This window comes from Cnephaeus nilssonii, assembly GCF_951640355.1.
Source record: "Cnephaeus nilssonii genome assembly, chromosome: 14".
NCBI lineage: Eukaryota > Metazoa > Chordata > Mammalia > Chiroptera > Vespertilionidae > Cnephaeus > Cnephaeus nilssonii.
Genome location: NC_137085.1, coordinates 44,285,633 through 44,308,055, shown reverse-complemented (window position 1 = coordinate 44,308,055; position 22,423 = coordinate 44,285,633). Strand labels below are relative to the sequence as shown.

The 22,423-nt window shown below is 41.6% G+C and overlaps 1 protein-coding gene across 4 annotated transcripts in view; it reads left to right on the top strand.

Annotated features, from left to right (window-relative positions):
• The window catches only part of PIP5K1B (phosphatidylinositol-4-phosphate 5-kinase type 1 beta), a 291,346-nt gene that overhangs the window by 111,239 nt on the left and 157,684 nt on the right, over positions 1-22,423 (top strand). For all 4 annotated transcript variants that reach the window (XM_079790914.1, XM_079790913.1, XM_079790916.1 and 1 more), the window contains exon 3: positions 2,675-2,743. In XM_079790914.1, the coding sequence (XP_079647040.1) occupies positions 2,675-2,743 (69 nt within the window). The remainder of the gene's footprint in view (positions 1-2,674; positions 2,744-22,423) is intronic.

Here is a 22,423-nt window from a genome sequence, read left to right as displayed (position 1 = left end):
CAGAAAAATGAAAATGTGGCATATTCAGTAACAGTTTACATTTTTAAAAGTGATTTAAATCCTACGTGGAGATTATTTCTACTGACATAACTGTAGCCTAAAAAGTCCTTTTCATTTATGGAGAACATTATAAGGGGTTAATATCGCCATTTATTCCAGGCAGGCTACCTAATGATGCCATACCCTGGCACCTTTCAAAGTGTCCTGCACACAGTGTGATTGATGGTGTCTGACTCCTCAGTAATGTCATCACCTTCCCTCAAGGGGTCAGCTCTCCTCCCAAGTACAAAACACTCAGACCAATCGAGTCAGGTGTGTCTACATTGATCTGATGGCATCTTGTTATCTTCCTTATCAATTGATTTATTCACTTATTCTACAAATATTTATTAAGCACCTACTAGGTGCCAGGTAAAGTTTAAGTGGTCGAAGTACATTAGTGAACAAAACAGATTCAAATTCCTGTTTGGGAAGTTTACATTCTTCAGAAGGAGACAGACCAAAACAAACAAAAACCCACTATAATAAATAAGGAAACTGGATAGTATGTTAGACACAGAAAAATGAAAAGAGAAGGCGAGTTAAGGGGGATCAGGCGTATGGGGGCAGGGAGGAGCTGAACAGGTGGCCGTTTACAATAGGACGGTCAAGCTACTCGGCAAACAGGAGTTGGCATTTGAGTGAAGACCTGAAGGAGATAAGCAGAGGTTTATGCTTATCTGTTTATGCTTGACTGTTCAGGCAGAGGGAATAGTTAAAGCGGAAACCTTAATGCAGCAGCATGCTGATGTGTTTGAGAAACAACAAAAATATGTGAAGCAGAGGGAGTGAGGGGGGAGTAACTCCAAAGAGCTGAGGTCAGAGAAAGAATAGGAAGAGGACTCATCAAATCATGAAAGGGCGAGTAAACTCAGGCATTTAGTTCCAATGCGGAGAAGTGGCTGGCCAATTCGAAGGTTTCGCACATACTAAGCTTATAACACTATGTTTGTTAAAAGCCCAAGATTTAAAATGTGCTTCAAAGGCTTATGAGAAAGAAGTTTACCCCTCCTTGGTGCATAGAATGCTCTTCATGCAATTTAAGATGAGGCCTTTCATATCTAGGTTCCCTGATTATGTAGTATTCTTTTACACATATGTAACTGGTTTTAAACATTCAAATGAATTAAAATTTAAATGAAAAAAAAACTTTATCATTAAGAAGTGAGAGAAATAAATACATCTGGTATCTCCCCCAAAAAAATATTTCATTTAAAAGCATTGGAAGAAACCAAAAAGATAGTCAATAGTTTTGAATGTGAAAAATGTAAAACTTCTCTGTCATAATTATAAAACAAATTTAAAGACAGCAGTATGTAAAATATTCATGATGTGCTTGCAAACAGATTAATAATCTTAACACATAAAAATCAATAAGGAAATAAAAACCAACACCTAAAACACTAATACCTTTACTAGATAAATGGATAAAACAATAGAAAACTCAAAAGAAGAAATGCAAAGAGCTAAAAAAAAGAAAAAGATATGCAAACAATGTAACTTTCCCTAACAATTTTAAAGATGCAGATTAAAATTAGGAGATGCTTTCTTAACCTGTCAAATTAGAAAAGGTAATTAAAATGATAATAATGATTACTAAACATGTAATGAAACCAGTTCCCACTCATTGCTACTAGCATAAATGGGTATATTCTTCTTAGAAATAAATTTAGCATTATGTAGTAAGAATTTTCAATTAAAAATACATATTTTTATTGATTTCAGAGAAGAAGAGAGAGAGAGAAAGAGAGAGAGAGAGAGAGAGAGAAACATTAATGGTAAGAGAGAACCATTGATCAGCCTCCTGCATGCCCCCGTACTGGGGATCTAGTCCACAACTTCCTAGTTCATAGGTTGACTCTCAACCACTGAACCACACCAACTAGGCAAGAACTTTCAGTTTTATAATGGCCTAGTATTTCTAGAAATCTAGTCCAAGAAAACATTGAAGTTGAGCAAAGACAGAAACATAAAATACTTAGTTGTACAGGTAAAATCCTTGGACCACATCAGCTATCCTTTAATAACACACAATTGTGTTTGCACAGTGATATTTTGCAACTAGAAAAACAATTTATTCTTACAATGAGATTTTTATAATCAAATGGGAAAATGCTTATCACATAAATGTTCAGTGAAAAATGCTGGGTAAGATGGTATTATAATATATTCAGTATGCAAATGAATGGAATAAGATGTAGCAGCAAATATGCCATAATGGTGGAGTTGCCCAAGGGTTGTAGAATTGAGTAATTTTGTCTTCTGGTTCTTATTTTTTGGTACTTTCCAGATATTTGTACAGGAAGCATCCATTACCAGAAGGAAAAAAAAATAAAGTCTTTTTAGAAAGAAACTTTATGGGTTGGACTTCCATAGCATCTTTCCTATGGAGTAAAGTATGCTACTAAAATGATTTAGAAGTAAAGACTTATTTCGGAAAGATTGGGGACCACTGATTTTTCTTTTTCTTTCTTTTTTTAGTATTCTGAGAAATCTCTTCCTTTCTTGGAGATAGCAACAATAAACGACAAAAATGTACTTAACCAAAATAGATGCTCTCCGTTAGCAACATTATTGGCATATTGTACCTGGGAGTACAGCTGTAAATTCAAATAGGGACTCTTTTCTCTTGCAGATGTCGTCGGCTGGGGACAGTGGAGATGCAGCACCTGGAAAACAAAACGAAGAAAAGACCTATAAAAAGGTGAGCGAGTGTTTGATTTTCTTGCCTCAGCTCAGAAAGAATGTTAGTATCCTTACAGGTTCTTGTATGTAAGTTACTACCTTCGCTTCTCATTGCTGCTATAACGAAGTGCCATACACTTGGTGGCTTAGACAGCACCAACGTATTATCTTCCAGTTCTGTCGGAGTCTGACTGCGGGGCTGCTTTCCTTTCTGGGGGCTCCAGGGGCTGAACCCATGTTCTTGTCTTTTCCAGCTTTCCTAGGCGGCCTACATTCCCTGTGTCATGACTCACTTCCAACTTCAAAGCCAGCGAAGACTGGTCTTCACACTTTAAAGAACCCTTGTGATTACACTGAGCCCTCCTGGCTAATCTGGGATCATCCCTTTATTTTATTTTAATATATTTTTATTGATTTTGTACAGAGGAGAAGGGAGAGGGATAGAGAGTTAGAAACATCGATGAGAGAGAAACATCGATTAGCTGCCTCCTGCACATCCCACTGGGGATGTGCCCGCAACCAAGGTACATGCCCTTGACCGGAATCGAACCCGGGACCCCTCAGTCTGCAGGCTGATGCTCTATCCACTGAGCCAAACTGGTCAGGGCTCATCCCTTTATTTTAAAGTCAGCTGAGTATCGACCTTAATTTCCTCTGCAACCGTAACTCCTTGTTGCCATGTTACATAACATATTCAAAGTCCCGAGGGTTAGGACACGGACATTTTTCTGCCCACCAGTGACGATGATAGAGAACACCGACAGAAGGCAGTCCTTTGAAGACCCTTCTTATTCCTAAGAAGAAGGTCCTGATGGATGCACAGTGTTCTGTGTTCGGGTAAATCCTTTAATTGACTCACTACTTTCCATCAAAATGTTAAACATTTTCTACCTTTGTATTTGAAAAAATATTTTTAAAGATGAGATTCTTGCCCACCTCTTTCCAAGCCTCCCAGATTTTGTGTTTGCCGCTCACTCCACAAAATCTCCTTCTAGACTTCCCCGTGTACATTACCTTACTGCTCTTTCACTTTGATAACCCCTGGCTCCTAGCCACCAAGCTAATATCGAGAAACATCACTGGGTAGTATACATTCCCAAGCACCACTACTCCTGATTTTAAATTGACTATGCATTTTAACTTTTTAAAAGTCCTTGTCCTCCTTTCCCCTTGGGAGTAGGAAGATTATGTATCAAAGGGTTATTATATCGTAACTTTTCCTTTTACATTTCACTTTTTAACAGATAGCTAGCGAGAAGTTTTGTCATGAATTGCATTTGATCTGTCCGTATGTTCAGGTCATGAAACTAACAGGAACCGGTCGTGTTTCCTGTTCCATCTTCATGTAGGAAAATACGCCCTTTTTCCTGGTATATCTTGTCTTTGGACTTTTCTGCTCAGCCAAACCTAGAAATATAAACAGGGAGGTTGCCGTCCTAAGCGATGTTATGCTTGGGGAAGAGTAGGGTGAAGATCCAAGCACTCAGAAATCATAATATGTGTTATAAAATTTATGCATCTGGCCTAAGCCAACAATACACTATTTATTTTTAGACACCGTTAGAAAACCAAATCCTATCTCTTTTACTCAAGAGATTTTTTTTTTACTTCTTGTAAATTCAGTCAAGCATGAGACCAACATAGAGAAGGTCAAATGGCCAGCCTGTCATTGCTTCCTATCAGTTTTAGGCAGTTGTCTCAGTCAGTCAAATGCACTATGATTCTTGACTGAATTCTGACTTTCAGGAGCTCTTTAGTGATGCAAAAGTAATAGAATGTGGCCGTGCCATCTTAGAGTTTGCTAAGCATACCCTGCCCAAGAATTTAGTAAAGTAAGTTTTTAATCATACTAGAGGTATGATTCTATGATGAGTGTCTCTAAAGGATATTCGACTCGGCAATGTTGGGAAGGTTATAAAACCAAAAATCAGATCCCAAGAGAGCAAATAATTCCAATAAGTAAGAGAAGATGTAGGAAATTTAAGAAGACAAAAAAAAAAAACACACACAAAAAACCCAATGATTTTTTTTAAAAAATATGTGATGGCATGGGGATGCTTTTGATGGTTTCTAATTTTAAAAGGAATATAAACAATGGAGGAGAAGGTATGCAGTCTCTGTGTAAGAAAAGTACCAAAAAGACAGCACAGCACAGCCGGTGTGGCTCAATGGTTCAGCATCGACCTATGAAACAGGAGGTCACAGTTCATTTCCTGGTCAAGGCACATACCCAAGTTGTGGGCTTGATCCTCAGTAGGCGGCATGCAGAAGGCAGCCGATCAATGATTCTCTCTCATCTTTGATGTTTCTATCTCTGTCTCCCTCTCCCTTCCTCTCTAAAATCAATAAAAATATATTTTTTTAAAATTCAGCACAGTGCCTAGGACTTGAGTCCTCAGTAAACATGGTGCTGATATGCACAGCAAGAAGGGATCATGTAGAGAAAGTGTTGCTTTACTGGCTGGTAAAAGCCCAGCTGAATTATTCCATTTAACTCTCCTCAGTTAAGCAAAAAGATCCTGAAACTGGTGGTGTCCATGTGAGGTTAGAAGAGGTGATAATAGAGTCACATTACAGCAAATATGTTTGTCCCTAGGCCCAGGTGAGCCATTTCCTAGGTGAAAGAACCTGAAGCTAGAATAGGGAAACCACTGAATGTGAGCTTTGAGAAATCAGAAGAAAGGAAAAATTGTCCAAAGACAGGAGATAAGCAAATAGCAACCCTATTTTCTGAATGAGGAGAAAGTACATTCTGGAAACTAGATGTGAGATTGCTCCTTAGCATAAATCTAGCATGAATTAGTACACATATGGTTTATATACATTTAGAAAAGAAACATGTCTTCCACAAACCTGCAGAACTTCATAAAGATATAGTTTATTTCAAACGAACTACATTTGCTATTATGAGCAAGTCATTAAATTAATCGCTGATAAGGAGAATGCTCAGGTTTTATGAATCTTGATTTAAAGTCACCTGGAAGATTCTGATAGCATCCGTTCAGGCAAGGTAGACAAATATGGGTTAGATATTATGATTAGTGTGCTATACCTGATTGGACTAATGTTCCCAAAATATGGCGGTTTTGCTCCCTATTTTTTTAAAATATTTTTTTTATTGATTTCAGAGAGGGAGAGGGAGAGAGAGAAACATCAATGATGAGAGAGAATCATTGATCAGCTGCTTCCTGCACGCCCCCTACTGGGGATTGAGCCTGCAACCTGGGCATGTGCCCTTGACCAGAATTGAACCCGGGACCTTTCAGTCCACAGGCTGATGCTCTAAGTCAATTTGCTCTTTATTGACTTAGCCTCTACCAGCGGGATGCATGAGTTGACCCTGTGTAGCTTAACATTTTCTGCCCATGACCATAATAAAAGCTATGACAAAAAAACTGGGAATGAGAACTAATGGACTAGATGAGTGTCATCAAGGCCACCAACCATTTTATTACCTGTTGTCCCTTTTACAAATGCCTTGAAGTTAAAATTTTTCCCCAGTCCTGACTATGGGATTTGCACCTTTTCAATAAGAAGCTTTGACGACTCAATTAGGTTTTTGCCTGTGACTGAAGCCGATCTATAGGCCCCAGGTTAAGAACTGCCCCCTACCAACCCCATCGACTATGCTTGGCATTGAGAAGGCTATCAAAGGCGTTTATAAGGAACTTACAGTCGATGGAGAAGGGAAGACATGAAAACAATTTCAGAACACAGGGGTCTATGACAAAAAAAGTCCGAAAGAAGAGAAATCGGTGTGGGTGAGAGTTAACAAGCAGTCTTAGGCTTTCTGTATCAATCCCCAGATTTATTGGGCAGCTGCCAGCAGTACTCAGCATCATGAGTGCTGTGGTTTCCACGTGTTTCTAGGGAACTCAGTGTTCCTGGAATAATGTCAGGCACTCCGAGTCGCACATGTTTGCACGTGATTACCAGGGCTGGCTGCTGCTTGTTCCTCCAGGGGCCCGCTTCTCTCGTCCATTATCAGGAGGAACAGCTAACGTGAGTAGGTGAAGTTAATGTCTCCAGGTAATGGCTAAAATGATCATTCTTATTTTAGCTGCTTAAAACAAACATGTTGTCCATTAAGACAGACATGAAGGGCTGCCTAGCGGCGTTTACAGAGGGTGGTTATTTCCATTCTCCGCTCTTTCATTGAGGATCTTTCCTAAGAGTTGTAAACACAAAAGCCTTCAGGGGCCAGGCAGGTAGTAAGGGAGTGAAATAACCAGGAGGAAAGTGGTAAACATATAGGAAATTATACGCCCATAGAGGGGGCAGGGGGCACTCAGCTCCAGCGAATAGAGCTACACGTGAGTGTTCACTCAGGATTGCCAGATTTTTCAGGAAGCCAAAAATGTGGATGCTGATATGAAATCTTCCCATTTTTTAAGGTTGGAAAGTGATTCAAAAATTTTCAAAAATGTACCCTGGCCCTCAGGCAGGGGCCAGTTTGCAATCTCCCCACTATTTGGGTAGAGACATGAGATAGAAGAGGGAGATGCAAAAGAAATGCTGTAAGCCCAGCCTGGTGGGGCTTAGTTGGTCCAGCGTCCTCCCATGCACTAAGAGGTCCCGGATTCAATTCCCAGTTTCTCAGTCAGGACACATGCCTGGGTTGCGGGCTTGATCCCCAGTAGGGGGCATGCAGGAGGCAGCTGATCAATGTTTCGCTCTTTCCCTGTCCCTCTTCATCTCTCTCTAAAATAAATAAAAAGATAATCTTAAAAAAAAAGAAAGAAAGAAAGAAAAGAAATGCATGTAAGATGTGGTCCCTGCTTCCTATGACCATACAATTTACTTAAGAGAAAAAATATGGGCCCTTGTGAAAAAATCAAATAATGACTCAAATTGATTTTAAGTGCCAAGACAAATGGCATTTCACTCGATCCTAAGTTCTGATGAACCTAGAGCTCATGACAATCTTCTGGGGGAAATTCTTTTTTGTGGACTTGTTTGTTAGCAGAGCATTTTGCTGGAATAAAAATTTCATAGCTGTTTTTTTGCTTTTTTTCATGGCAGAGAACTCTCATTTCTTAGGTGACTTCATTGAATTATCTACATTGATGTCTCCAAAACTCTAGGAGAGAAAACTCTATACCCAACACTTGCTCACAGATTCCTTCAGGGGCAACAACAGGTGTCACATTGTTGCGTTTGGCATTAAGGGCAGGCTGGCAGGCGGGGGTTTCTGTTTTTGCAGCCGGTTAGGCCCTCTGAAGGGGAGTGCCTGCTCTCAGGACACACCATTGCTTTTGCTTTTAAATTAAAAGGCTCACTATACACAGGCAATCTGCACATCTCTCTGCGCAGCTTAGCTGACGTGGTTCTGCTCTGGCCAGCAGGCTCCCTGTCCCAAGGCCCATGGCTTGTCCATTTTTATCCCTATCTCCCCTCCCCCACTTCCCTTGTCTGGATACTTAACAGAAAATTTTAAAGTGGCTTTTAAGAATTTGCTCGAGAACACAGAAATTTAACCTTTTGCACTCGGATGTCGAGTGTGACTCGACACGGTTAGCATTAGAATAAAGGAATCGAGAAAAAAGCAAGCGAGTGCAAAGGGTTAAAATTATGGACTTCTTTAGTCTGAATTCTGAAAAAGACCAGCAATGTAAGTTAGGTTCTAGTCTTATATCTACTATCAAGTTCCCCCAGATTTTTGGCCACTTCTGTTCAGTTTGTGGACCCTGTATCTGCGACTTTTATTTTACCACGAAAGGGAGATGAGACATCCCGGCCCTTCGTGTGGAAGCCATCCCGCCTGAGACATTCAGCACAACATTAAGGAGGCAAGAGAAGGAAGGTGGTCATGGTCTCTACAGACTGTAAATTAAGATTCTTAAAAAAATATTCTTAGTCCTCCTATCTTTTTTGCCCAACTTCTGATACACATGCACACCCAGAGACACAAATTAGGTTCAAATATAAGGACAAACAATTTTAAAGATTTTTAAATTGGTTTTTATAGAGAGGAGAAGGGAGTGGGAGAAAAATACCCATGTGAAAGCAATCAGCTGCCTCCTGCACCAGGGATCCAGCTCAAAACCTGGGCATGTGCCCTGATTGGAAATCGAACCGGCAACCTTTTCGGTGCATGAAACAATGCCCAACCAGCTGAGCCACATTGGTCAGGACATATAAGGAAAATGCTTAACTTTTCATAGGATCCCACTGTACATTTTTTTCCCAGCAGAGAGAAGATGAGCTCTTTTTACTTTTATGCCCAATATTCTCCTTATGCAAGTGCTCTACTTTGCATTATGGATCAGGGAGCATTTGGTTACTGAGCAGGAGATTGAAATATGGGTTGTCTGGATGACATTCTAAATTCTTCCAAGTGAATTTTTCATGTTGTGGCTTTGTCATTTTTAAGGGTGTGGTCAATGCCTGGGATATAAGACATACTTTTAATTGCATTCATTCATTGATCCGGTTGACAAATATTTATTTCGCTTGGCACTGTGCTGGGCTTTGAGGGTAGGATAGAGGCCAAGACGTAGTTCCTGCCCCAATAATACTTTCATTGTCATGGTAGAGACAGACCAGAAAAAGTAAACAAAGTAAAATAATTATTAACTTTAAAAGTCCAATTAATGAACTAAAAAAGGGTAGGAGTGCTGCCTTTTAGATAAGGTATTCGGGGGGCTCTCCAAGGAGGTGACACAAGGGCTGGCATTGCAAGAATGAGAAGGAAGGCAGAGAGTGAAAGTAAGAGCATTTTTTGGCAGAGAGAAGAGCAGGCCTGGAGGCAGGAAGGAGCTTGGTGGATTCAAGGAAGTGGGCAAGATGAGATAAATGAGAGCAGTAGCTCTCACCTAGGGCTGCTTTTGTCTCCCAGTAGACAATGCAGTCACAATGGGGTTGAGGGGTGGGCATGCAGTACTACTGGTATCTAGGATGAGTCCAGGGATGCTGCTACCCATCCTACAATGTACAGGACAGCCCCCCACAACAAAGGACCATCTGGTCCCAAATGCCAATAGTGCTAATTTGAGGAACCCTGGGTTAGAGAAATAGGCAGTAGTCTAAGCTAAGATGGTAGACTAGGAAGAGGAAGCATGAAGGGAACAAGTTAGATGTACATTTCAGAGTTAACAACCATGGTCTGGCTCATGGTTGCATGTCGGGGTGAGGGCTTGGATGGATGGCCCCAGGATTCCAACTTGAGCACCTGGGTTGTGTGCCCATTTATGGAGATGAAGAGGAATGGTGTGGGGCAGTGGTCAGCAAACTCATTAGTCAACAGAGCCAAATATCAACAGTACAACAATTGAAATTTCTTTTGAGAGCCAAATTTTTTAAACTTAAACTTCTTCTAATGCCACTTCTTCAAAATAGACTCGCCCAGGCCGTGGTATTTTGTGGAAGAGCCACACTCAAGGGGCCAAAGAGCCGCATGTGGCTCGTGAGCCGCAGTTTGCCAACCACGGGTGTGGGGAAAGGTTTGTGAGGGGAAATCTTCCAGTTTGGACCTATTGATTTGGGGATGTCCATGAGCTACTGAGGGCGAAGAATCAAGTGGGTGGTGAAAGTGTGGATCTGGAACTCGCGGGAGAGGTCCAGGGCCCAGATTCAGTCTGTTGAGCTGAAGGTCCACAGGAATTGGTGAGATGGATGGAGAAGAGAGGCCGAGGACTGGGGAACATCCACGTGTTACTATTACCTTCTGAGTCCCTCCTCCAGAGAGTTATATTCCTAAAATAAACAAAGCCAGCCAAGTCATTCTCATATAAACTCCCATTGGCCTCCATCACCTACAGAGAACATATAGACTCCAAAGCACAGCATATGAGTCCTTTACAGTCTATTCCCAATGGGTGTGTCTTGACCCATCTCCTGCCATTATCTTCGGCACACGTCTAACTCCAGCCACACGGGCTGTGTCCATCCCTGTTCCTTTCTGCCCATGCCGATCATATATATCATATATATAACTAACTGTCATATCTATTCTTCACCCTTCCAGGCAGTGATTGTTAGTCACTCCTTCCCAGGCCTCCCTCACCCTGTACCCACCTCTCTTGTATCATAGACGACTTTGTTCTGTAATCATTGTTTGCAGTAATGTCCTGCCACCTATGCCCGGGGCAGCTGGAGGGCAGGTGCCTTGCTCAATCATCTTGACATCTGTAGGGTCCCACACAGGGCCTGTCACATAGCATTCAAGAGATGTATCACTTTTTTCATCTTAATTCTGAAATTATTATAGACTTTACAGATAGATATATTCTCAAGCCTACCACCCGGATCTCCAATTAGAGGTGAGATATGTTGCGGGAATAAAGGGGGCAGGAAAGGGGTAGAATTTGTGCTTTGAGTGTTTGCATTGCAGGAAGAACACTTTGAAAGAGCTCAGTTCAGCTCTTTTGGCTTCAAAGATTACAGTGATTGTCTGCATCATGGGTCACTCCATGGCTCTTTGAAAGTTGCCTATTAATGATATGGCATCCTTAAGTCCCTTGCCTATCGTCAGCAGACTGCTCGTGATCAGCCAGTCACGGAAGGGCTTCGGCAATGAATCTAAGAAGGCAGTCTTTTCTGTTGCTGAAAGGTTCTTTTCTTTCCAGATGTTGGCCCAATGAAAAGGCTGCCCCTAGACAGATGCCAGTAATTTTCCGGGGGGTGATCAGAATTTGGGGTTGATTGGCAGCCCATTTCTCTAGTAAGCATAGTACACATCCTTTTCTTTATAACATGAAAGAAACCGGATCTATGATTTTTCAGGTTTGCTATTTCAAAGGGAGTGAGAGGGAATAATAACCTAGCAGTTTTAAAAGCAGCTACGTCGTTCACAAAGCCATGGAGGAGTACAGAAATGGAAGCTGGGCTCAGGACCCAAAGGCTGGCGGTGGTGAGAGCGCTGGCCTTTCCACTCTTCCCTCCTTGCTCACCCGCCGTTGCCTGAGAAGGGCGTCCAACCAGGACAGTCAGGCTGGCTCTGCCATTGATGAGCTCAGCCTCATGCAAGACGCTTACTGTCTGCGCACAATACCACATGTGGTTCGAGTATTCACTCTGAGGATATGTGAGAAGGTACTTGGAAGACAGTCGTTGGCTGTATAAATATTCAATTGTTACCATTATTGCTGGATCCCTACTCACCCCCATTGGAACGTCAGCTTCCTGAGAGCAAGGACTCTACAGACCGGGTAAAACTCCATGCTTAGTGAAGGAACAGGTCGGTGCCCCCCCTTCTCCATACTGGGGCATTGTTCAAGTGTGGAATTCCACATGCCTTGGGATCCTGTTCTCTGTTGATGGCAGTCCCCACTGTTAAGTGTTAAGGCGAAAGGTGGTTTTCAAAAAGCAGTGGGATTCTGTGGCAAAAGGAAACCTAACTTTTGTCCATAAAAGACACCTTAAACACACATATACACACACAAACACACACACACACATATACACACACACACACACACACACACACACACACACACACACACGCGCGCGCGCGCCCTATGTCCAGAAGGGAAAACACTTTCTTTGCTTGCTATCATACATTAAATCAATGAAAAGTTTTCTGTTGTAGCCATATCTTCCTTCTCTCAGTGTCTGGTTTAAGCTGAGACACTGTGTTGGGCTTCAAGAGCCGCCCTTCCTTCTCATCTGCCTCTGCCCTTGCACTGCTCTCCCGCTCTCCCTGGGCCAGTGGGCCTCTCCCGGGAAAATGCTGTGTCATCTTCCTAAGGACGCAGAGTGCGATAGAATGGGGTGAGGGTGTCCACTGAAGACAGGAGGGTGGGGACTTGGGGGTGAGCAGGAAATGTTCAGCTTTGTGTCACATGTGTTTCAAAGAAAATCATGGAAGAAACTAAGCACAGTCAATACAGATTCTGCTTGGGAAGATGAATTCCTGTTTTTCACAGAAGTACTTAATGTAAAATATGCTCTAAGTTTCCATTTCCTTTCAGAATTTGGGGTATGCTAACTTGAGCTGCCTTGGTTATCTTTATATTCATTCATTTATTTTTAAGCATTTTGTTGTTATTGTTTAGCATATCGGATACTTTCATATTGCTAATTTTTAAATGTCTTTTTTCGGATTATGGTGGTCTTAAATTGTTTCAGATGCGTTTACAGATGGGTGGGAAGAAGCTACACAGGGCGATTGATTGATCTAGCCAAAGAAAGGGTGCGTTCACTCAGAAGCCACGTGCCCACACCGAGCAGAAGCAGATGTGGCCATTCTCAGTGGGGTATCCACTGGCCCTCAAGATCCCTTTGGGGACATACATAGTGGCAGGGCACAAGGCAGAGTCTGGCCAATTCTGGACAATCCTTTTACTTTCAGGCTCCCTCCCAGAGAAGGAAGAATTTAAACTAACAATCTACACTTGAATAGGAAACATTACAGCCATCCGCACCTTCCTGCTTATGGGTATAAAATCTTCCAAACTCACCCTCGGCAATCCTATCCCCGCTGCATCCCCATCCCCACCAGCATCATTGATCTCTGCTTTCCAAGGTCCCAGAATGCCATGCATTCTTGCTCAGTATAAACCTGGGCACATTCTTGTGTTAGCAGGGAATCAACAGTGAATAAAAAGGACTTGGCCTATGACCTCACGGAACCAAGTTAAAAGGTCTGCACGTTACTGAATTACTTTTAGAGGTTATTTCACTCTAGACTCCCTCCAGCTGATTTAGGGGAGCGCCTGTTTTCCCAGGTCCTCACTAACACTGAGCACTGTTCTTTTTTAAAGATCTTCGCCAGCTGGATAGGTGAAAATGCCTTAATTTTCATTTTAATTTGTGTTCATTTTTATTCCCAGTAAGTTGGGCCATTTGTATATCTTTTTTTGACAATTATCTATGAATAATACCCTTTGCTATTTTATTTGTAAGAGCTACTTATATAATTAAGGGCAATGCATTTTTGTTGCAAATATTTTACTGGTTTGAAATGTCTTTTAATTTTGCTTACCTATTGTTGTTGGGTTTGGACCCAAGCTTTTATAAAGCCAAATTTGTTAATATTTCCCTTAAAATTTTTGTCTTTGCTCTCATTTTTAAATGTTATGCTAGTAAAACATTGTTTTAATTATAACGTTGTAACATGAGACTTTCCATAGTATTCTTAATTTTCAAAAATTTCCTGGGGATGTTTTTACATTTAATATTCTAATTGAACTTTAGAATTATAAGGTCACTTCCTCTTAAAAAGATTTCTGTTGTGATTTTTGTTGAAATTATATTAAATTTATTAATAACATAGGGAGAATTAGCATCTTTGAGTCTTCCGTTCCAAAAATGAATTGTCTATATATGTAAGCTTTTATGGTCCTCAGTGAGTTTTTATTTTCTTCAGAGATTTTGTATCTATTTTTAGCTAAATATATCCCAGAGTAACTTATGTGAGGGTTGTTATTGCTTTGGGATTTTTTTTCCTACTATGAATAGGATTCTTTTTATTTCCCATTATATTCTTTTATCTGGGAGTGTATAAGATCTTGATTCATGTGAGTTTATTTTGTAAACTACAATTTGATGTTTTTAAACTATTCCGCTCGGTCCATGATTGATTCTTTAATATTGTAGGTAGCAATTATATAATCTATAAATTATATTTTTTCATCTTCTAACCAGTATTTTGTACTTGGTTTTTCTTGTCTTATTTTATTAGCTTGATCTTCCAGAACATATGTCAAAGAATCTTTGTAATAAAAGGACAGCTTTGTCTTGTTCATGATTTTATTTTATTTTTTAATCTTTATTGTTGAAAGTATTACATATGTCCCTTTTTCCCCCCATTGACCCCTTCTAGCCCGTCCCTATCCCCTGCCCAGGCCTTCACCACCCTATTGTCTGTGTCCATGGGTAATGCATATATGCATACAAGTTCTTTGGTTGATCTCTTCCCACCTCTTGTTCATGATTTTAAAGGACAAATGGCTCCTGTACTATTTCCCAGAGTACATTTTTCAGCACATACAGGTTATTAATAGATACATAAATAAAAATCCCTTGATGAATACATTTGGGAAGTGTCTCTCTTGTGCTTCCAATAGCATAATGTTGCTACTTAGCTCAATAATTATTTTTCATATTAAGAAAGTTTCTTTCTGACTTTAATTTTACTAAAAGTTTTTAAAATCTGAATTGAATATTGACTTTTTATATAATTGATTTAAGCAATCTATGGAAAGACGGTCCATGGAAACACAGTTTGCTTTTTGAGCTACTCCAAGTACTTGAAAATAGTAAAACTGTGTTTCTCATAAAATATTATTTAATTTAGATTTGATGTCAGTCCAGACAGACAGGGTAATTATATTATTTCCTTATACTTTGGAACAATTTTTAGAATGTCTTCCTTTAGGCCTGCTCATCTTTCCCCCACAGAGCAGAGTAATCTCTGTGGAAATTACCCTAAGATTTAATGCTTTTCACAAGCTAGCCTAGGGTAGCCAAGTTATTGAAATCATTTCTCCTGAGAAATTTTGTCTGAGGCAAGAAAAAAGAGTTGTGGGGTTTTTTGTTTGTTTGTTTTTGTTTTGTTTTTGCCAGAAATTTTTTGTTCATTCACCTCAACTTTACTTTTGAATGTAAGTTCATATTATATTTGGGATTCTATTTCATATATATATATATATATATATATATATATATATATATATATATATATTGATTTCAGAGAGGAGGGGAGAGGGAGAGAGAAATAGAAACATCAATGATGAGAATCATTGATTGGCTGCCTCCTGCATGCCCCCCACCAGGGATTCAGCCCGCAACCTGGGCATGTGCCCTTGACTGGAATCGAACCCAGGACCCTTCAGTCCATGGGCTGACACTAGCCACTGAGCCAAACTGACTAGGGCTCTATTTCTTCATTTGTAAAATTTGGGGTGTAGATGACAATTAAATGTCTTTTACTTTGCTCGTTTTTCTTTAATGTTTGTTTGTGTGGTTTTTATTCTGTGATCATCTCTTGCAGTAATTGCTTTATTAAGAACCTAGAGGATGCTATGCAAAAGTAAAAGAGAAGGTGAAAGATGGAGAAAAAGGTTACATTTTATTTCTCATCTGTTTTCAGAGAGTCAGAGTTCATTTTCCTTTGGTGCAAAGCGATAATATCTTGCATATTGTCCCACCCTTCCTTAAATACCCTGTGGATTAGAAATGAAAATGATCCTATGGGTTTAAAAAGGTTAATCCTCTATGGGGAAAAGTGGAGATTTCCCCTCTTTTCTGTGATCCAGGGAAAATGAATACATCAGAAAATTATCAGAAGTCTGTCATGAAAATAAAGATTCATAAAGCATGGCACTGTGTCCTGCCCACACTTGCTCTTTAAGCCTAGGGGCGTTCTGCCATAACCAGAGTCTAAGAAGTAGAAGTCGTATTGTGGAAGCAGAGGAGGAAGGCAGACTACTGCATTCCTGTTGGGTCTGGCCTTGGTCATCTCTAGACCAAAGAGGCCCTGTAGAGAACATCTCCCCTCCGAAAGGCCAATATGCACTCTTTCATGTCAAACCCATCACTCTCATTCATTCAACAAATAGCCATCTGGGGCCTGATTTGTACCATACACCGGGACCACAGAGATACAACCTGAACTCCTTCATTTTGGCCCAGTGTAAATTAGCAGTGAGAAGTAGCTTGGGAATAATTATTTATAAGCATTCAATTTAAACAAAGACTTTCAGCACACAATCAGTCCCCTTGGTCTGACTTCAGTGTGTTTAAACTTGTGTGCTGACAGGCAAGTGTGACTTCGGCCTTGACATAAAAATAACTTACTCCAAACCCCAGAGAAGTCCTAACAGAACACCTTTTTAAAAATAGATTCATCCTTTTGGGGCTAGTGAGGCAGAGTGAAAAGGTAGATAGGACTGAAAAGTATTGAGAGTGTTTTAAAATTGATATATGTATTAGTTTCCTATTGCTACTGTGACAAATTACGGTAATCTTAGGAGTTTAAAACAACACAAATTTACTGTCTTACAATTCAGTAAGATAGACATGCAATACACATCTTGCCAGGTTAAATCAAGGGGTTGACCGAGTTTTAGTCCTTTCTAGAAGATTGTAGAGGAAAATCCTTTTTTTTTTTTTTTTTTTTTTGCCTCTTTCCATTTCTAGGGACCACTTATATTCCTTGGCTCATGGCCTCTTCCTCCGTCTTCAAAACCAACAATGGCAAGTGGAGTCTTTCTCACATTGTATCTCTCTCTCTCTCTCTCTCTCTCTCTCTCTCTCTCTCTCTTCCTGTTGATTTCAGATGTGCAGCTTAGTGGTTAGATAATCACATACTTTACATAGTGTTTCCCTCAGTATTTCCATTACCCCAACTGGCACCAACTCCCACCCTCTCTTTTGCCTCTTCTTTTTGCACTTTTAAGGACCCATGTAATCCAAGACAGTCTGGGGAGATTGTCGTCTCAAATTCAGCTGACTAGCAACTTTAGTTTTATCAGCAACCTTGTAAGGTAATATTCTGCTCTCTAAGGTAACATAGTGAAAGGACTCACAGGTTCTGTAGATTATGATGTGTTTGGGGGCCGTTGTTCTGTCTACCACTATATAGTTTTACAGTGTCCTCTTCTGTGCACCTAGAGCACCATGTCACCCCTTTAGCATATACTGTCAGTCTGTCTGGGATGCTCAGTAGACATTGATTGAGGTCCTGAGGTATGGAGACTGTCTCATGTCTGTATTTCCTTGTCCTCCTCTCTTTCCCTTCCCTCTTCTATTGATCTCTCTCCCTCAAATCAATAAGTGTAATGAACACACCTCCAGGACCTAAATCTCATAGATCAGAGATCATTATACCAGGTATAAGCCTGAAACTGGGCTTCTGATGCTATTCCATGTGATGGAAAAGCCAATGTGGCTCATGCTACCACTGTCACATGTAGTAGTCAATATTTGAACACAATTTTGAAAATCAAATTTTGATCCAGCTCACTGCTAGAGATAGTGCAGTCAAGTGTCCTTCATTTCCCACATTATTATGCATCTCCCACAGTACCGTTTGCTGTCGCTATTTCTTTAGTGTTTACAGAAGCAGGTCATGTTTATGAAGCATGTCCGGAAGAAGGAAATGATATATGGAAAATCTCTACATGGGGTATAGAGTCAAGTGATCCTTAGGTTGGAATCAAAGACTGTAAATATCCCAGTGACTTCATATGTACCATGGGACTGGTATTTTCCATTTCTCAGCACACAATTTAGATAAACTTGGATGGATCTTTTTAATAGTTCTTTGAATACGGAACATTAGTTAGCTACAGAGATTTCATCTCAGGCAAAAAAAAAAAAATAGGAATAAGGTCATCACCTCTGATGACAGCATTAGTCCTTTTTCTTGAAAGTAAGTGAATGATATCCTGGGTGTTTTTGCAGCTTCTCTTGAATTGAGAGTAGTTACCATCACGTGAGGTGGAAGTAGCAGAAATAATTAATTTAGAAAGGAGAAGGATCGTGGAGTGGGTAGAACTGACATTTGTCTGCATTATAATCTTAGAACCTTAAACTGTTAGCGTGGAAATGCTTCTGGTAGCACGTGAAGAAGTAGAAACCCTAATACTACTTAAGTCCCCGTCCAAGGACGTGCTGAGTACAGGAAGCAGAGCTGGAGCTCAAGTTCTGAGTCCTTGGATCCTCAGCCTTTCTCGGCGCACCGCTCTCACTGCCCGTGCTTTGACAGCTGCACTGGGGTGACCGCACCGAGCCATCTGCCCCAGCGATGCCCTCCGTGCTGATTTCTGCTTGGGCATTTCTCGTGCACAGATGGCTAGTACTTCCTGTGCAGTCTACCCTCGAGAACCAGAGTGCCATATCTGCCGTGGGACAGAGCAGCGGCGTCTGTGAGCATGTGTGCGTGTGTGTGTGGAAGGTGGCAGGGTAGACAGGGTTGTGGCACGCGCGCACACACACACCAGCTGCCTGTTTAAGGACCTGGATCAGGACACCGGTGAACAGAGTGCACTTTCCTGTCCCCATCTCCATTGTTGGTGTTTCGTTTGCAAATCACTTGAGTAATTGTGTTTTGCACTTGGTTTGAAACAAAATGTGAGTTACAACAACTGTGAAAGGTTAAGACATTGTTCTTGACAAGCCTAAAATACATGGCATTCCGTTGACATGGACAGCATGTGAGCAGACAGGAAAACAAGCATCAATGCGGAGCATTCACCTGTGAGAGAAGGATGATTGATCTTGGTGTAGGTTTGGAGAGATTTGCACTTCCATGAAGTTGTGGTCCTCACCAGGGCTGATTTTGCCCTCCTCCCTCAGGGAGCATTTGGCAGGGTATAGAGGCGTTTTTGGTTGTCACATTTGGAGGAAGTGGTGCTAATGTCCTCTAGTGCAGCGGTCGCAACCTTTGGGACCTCACGGACCACCAGTGGTCTCCGGAGGCTTCTCTAGTGGGTAGAGGCCAGCGATGCTGCCCAACATCCTACAATACTCGGACAGTCCCTGCAGCAAAGAATTATCCAGTTCAAAATTCCACAGAAACCCTAGCCTCAGGGAATTTATGGTTTATCTGATACTTGGCTTTAGAAGAGAGTTTATTAATTTAGAAACTACTTGGCATGTAGAGTAATCATAACTGGGATAGTATATGGCGTGGGGGTGTTTCTGTAGCCTAGCTGGATAAGGGAACAAGTTTGCCCCACAGCCCAGGATGGCCCCTGTGCAGTCTCTCTCGGCCTCTGTTCTCAGTGACTAGAATTGAACATCAGCTTCCCTGTCCTCGTCACATCTGTGGACTCTGTGGTTGAGGATTTAGATGTATTGTTTTTGGTTTTGCCTTGGATCATAATATAGTTTGGATAACCAAGCGCAGAATTAGAGAAGATGATTCAGAATATAAAGAACTAAGGAATGCCTTACCCTTTTCCATACTTTACAAAAACAGCCCCAGTCGGGGAAGCCTGAGGCAGGTGATGAACCTCAGCACGGCCCAGCCTTGGCAGAGGCCACTATAGCAGCGGTAGCTGGAAGGAGAGAGGACCCAGGGAGGGAGGAATGGGTAGGAGGCTGCCTTCCGTAATCCAACTCAGGGACTGAGCATCATGAGAATGATTCGTACTTCCTTGTTCCTTTTGGAATCTTTGAAAGAAAATTTCCCTATTGCTTGGGCTTTTTCCCGCAAAGAAAATGTCCATATTGTTTGGAATTTCCCCACTGGTTAAATTCCTAACGAATTAAATCATGGGATAGAGGCACAGGTATTTCCAATCATGATCATCTTATAGGACTGAGGGCATGAAAATGACACCTCTCCACCACCCAAGCCCGTAAGATGAGCAGCTGTGGTGCTTGCTGTCAGGACCACCCGCGCTGTTGTCTAGCGGCCCTGGGTGGTGGCGGTTGATTGAAGAGAGTGGGGCTGTTCATTTCACAGTGAGACACTGTTCCTCTTGGATAAAGCTATTCTCTTACCCAGCCCGACTGTCAAAGTTTCCCCCAGGCCACATAGTATACCAGCTATGCCTATTTCATAAGACAAGCTGTTTCTAATGGATCCTCTGTAGCTGCCTCTGGCCATGTATCAGATCCTGGTGCTGGAAGAGGGGTGAAAGGATTATGCAGAGGGACAGGCCATACCCAAGTGGGCCTGGCAGAGAGGAACCAGGGTGTGGGTCAGAAGGCAGGTGGAGTCTACCAGAGGTCAAGACAAGATCAGGATCCAGCCAGGCCTTTGTACCGCAGACTCAAGGAGCATGTAAGAGAACGCAACACAAATTTCTAGGCAAGAGAACTGCTTGCTTGTGGCATTCTGAAAATTGGCTGCTACAGGACCTAAAGAGAGAGAATCCCCACATCCGAAGTGATGTATCCATAGCCTCATAGGATCTTAGTGTTGAGATGGTCTTCACCCACCTGATAGGATCAACTTGGTCATTTAGCCAACGCTGAGTTGAGCACTGAGTAAGGCACTGTGGTTAGAAGGCAGACAGTGTAGTTGGAGAGAGAGCTGTGGTGAGGTCTGGGCTACAGAAACCTACCAGTTTCCTCTAATTGTTCCCAGGGAAAGGGGAAGAAAGCACCCCTCTATTGAGCAATGGACTATGGGCCAGGCACTTTCACTTGTGTGACAGTAGCAGGTCATCCATTAGCCGGGGCCATCAGTGGTCCATGTTAGGCTGGGCCACTGGAAAACAGGTGTGTTGGGATCAAGTCAAGAAGTGCTAGGATAACTGCTGAGAACGGTCATATCACCTGGTGCTCCAGAAAGGTGTCAGAGTCTGGTGTTGGCCTCTAGTAGGAAGAATCCTGCACTAGGAGTTTATCTGTCAGTACCTCTGACACCAATTTTTACAGCCTCAGGCAACATCAAAAGCCATTTAATAATGTTCTCTCTGAGTTCAAGAGAAAAGGAAGAAACAGCGAAAAGTTCTAACTGGCACTTCTGGAAATTGCACATGAGTGAAGCAAGGTTGCTTCCGCCTGCTTTTCTTAGGAGAAATGACTACGCTGTTCTCCTTTCTCAGTATCAGTCTTACTTACTTTAAGAGTTGTGATCCAAAGTAGGCAAAATGCAGTGACTTGCTGTTGAATTTTCTAATAGAGTAACTCTAACAAAACAAAAAAAAAAGAGAGAGAGAGAGAAAATGTTGGAATTAAATTTTAAACCTTAGACAAATGCACATACTGAAAAATAAAATTAGAAAGTAGAATGTTCAATGTGGAAGAAATTTGGCAATCAAATTTTACAGAGGAAGAAACTGTGACCCAGGGATAGCTCATTTTACAGAGGAAGAAACTGTGACCCAGGGATAGCTCATAACTTCCTCAGAGTCTCTCAGCTGTCTGGTAGCAGAAGGGGCCCCCAACTCAGATTTGTAGGCTATTTCTGATCCCAAATGTCTGTTCATATTTGCAAATTAACATGAGGAGCACTTGTGAAATGAGGGCGATAGTCACTGTCTATGAATGCTTTTTCTTCCCTTTTTCTACCTTTGGTCAAAAACAGGTTGGTGGCAGAGGTAGGTGCCTCCATTTAAGTGTCTTTTCACTTGTGTCCTGGACTAGTCATGTGTCCTGGACTAGTCACCTGTCCTCCACCCCAGCATCCAGCTCTGGAGAGACCCGGGGACAGTAAGAAGTTGCACGCAGAAGCATCTTAGTTGCAGGCAGAGCCCAATCGTAGCGCTTCTCAGGGATGCAGGTGCCATGGTGACGGGCAACCCTCTGGCCAGGGACTCAGTTTCATCCTGACATGTTTGCAGCCTGGGTATCCAGCCAGTTTTGCTAGTGCTTCTGTTCCAAAGACCTAAGTGCTTTCCTGGTGAAGGGGTGATCCTAGCCTCTCAGACCAGGAAAACCACAGGGATTTGAAAGGCCATGAAGGAGAGATCCAGAGGATAAGGGAGGAAAGTCCATCAGACGTGAGGGAGCTGAAAGGCTATGAGGGAGCTGCCAGCAGATGGGAGAGTCCTGAGCACCTACAATGGCTGGGTTTTTGTTCAAATGTACAGGATTTCCAGACAGGATTTTAGAAACTGCATTCCAAGGTTCTGGAAGTGTTCAGGGAGAAAATCACATCTTGGATGCAAGGTAGTTCTAGATCTTGAAACATAGAAGTTACATGGGCAAAGAATGCTTAATCCAAACTTAAATGTGTACATAATATTTAAAATTATCCCCCAACTTTGATGCTTTATCCTGATTATAGGGATTTTTGAAAAATGTGTGAACTGTCTGATATATCGGTCTGTACATTTTTAGGGAAGTTCCATTTGAT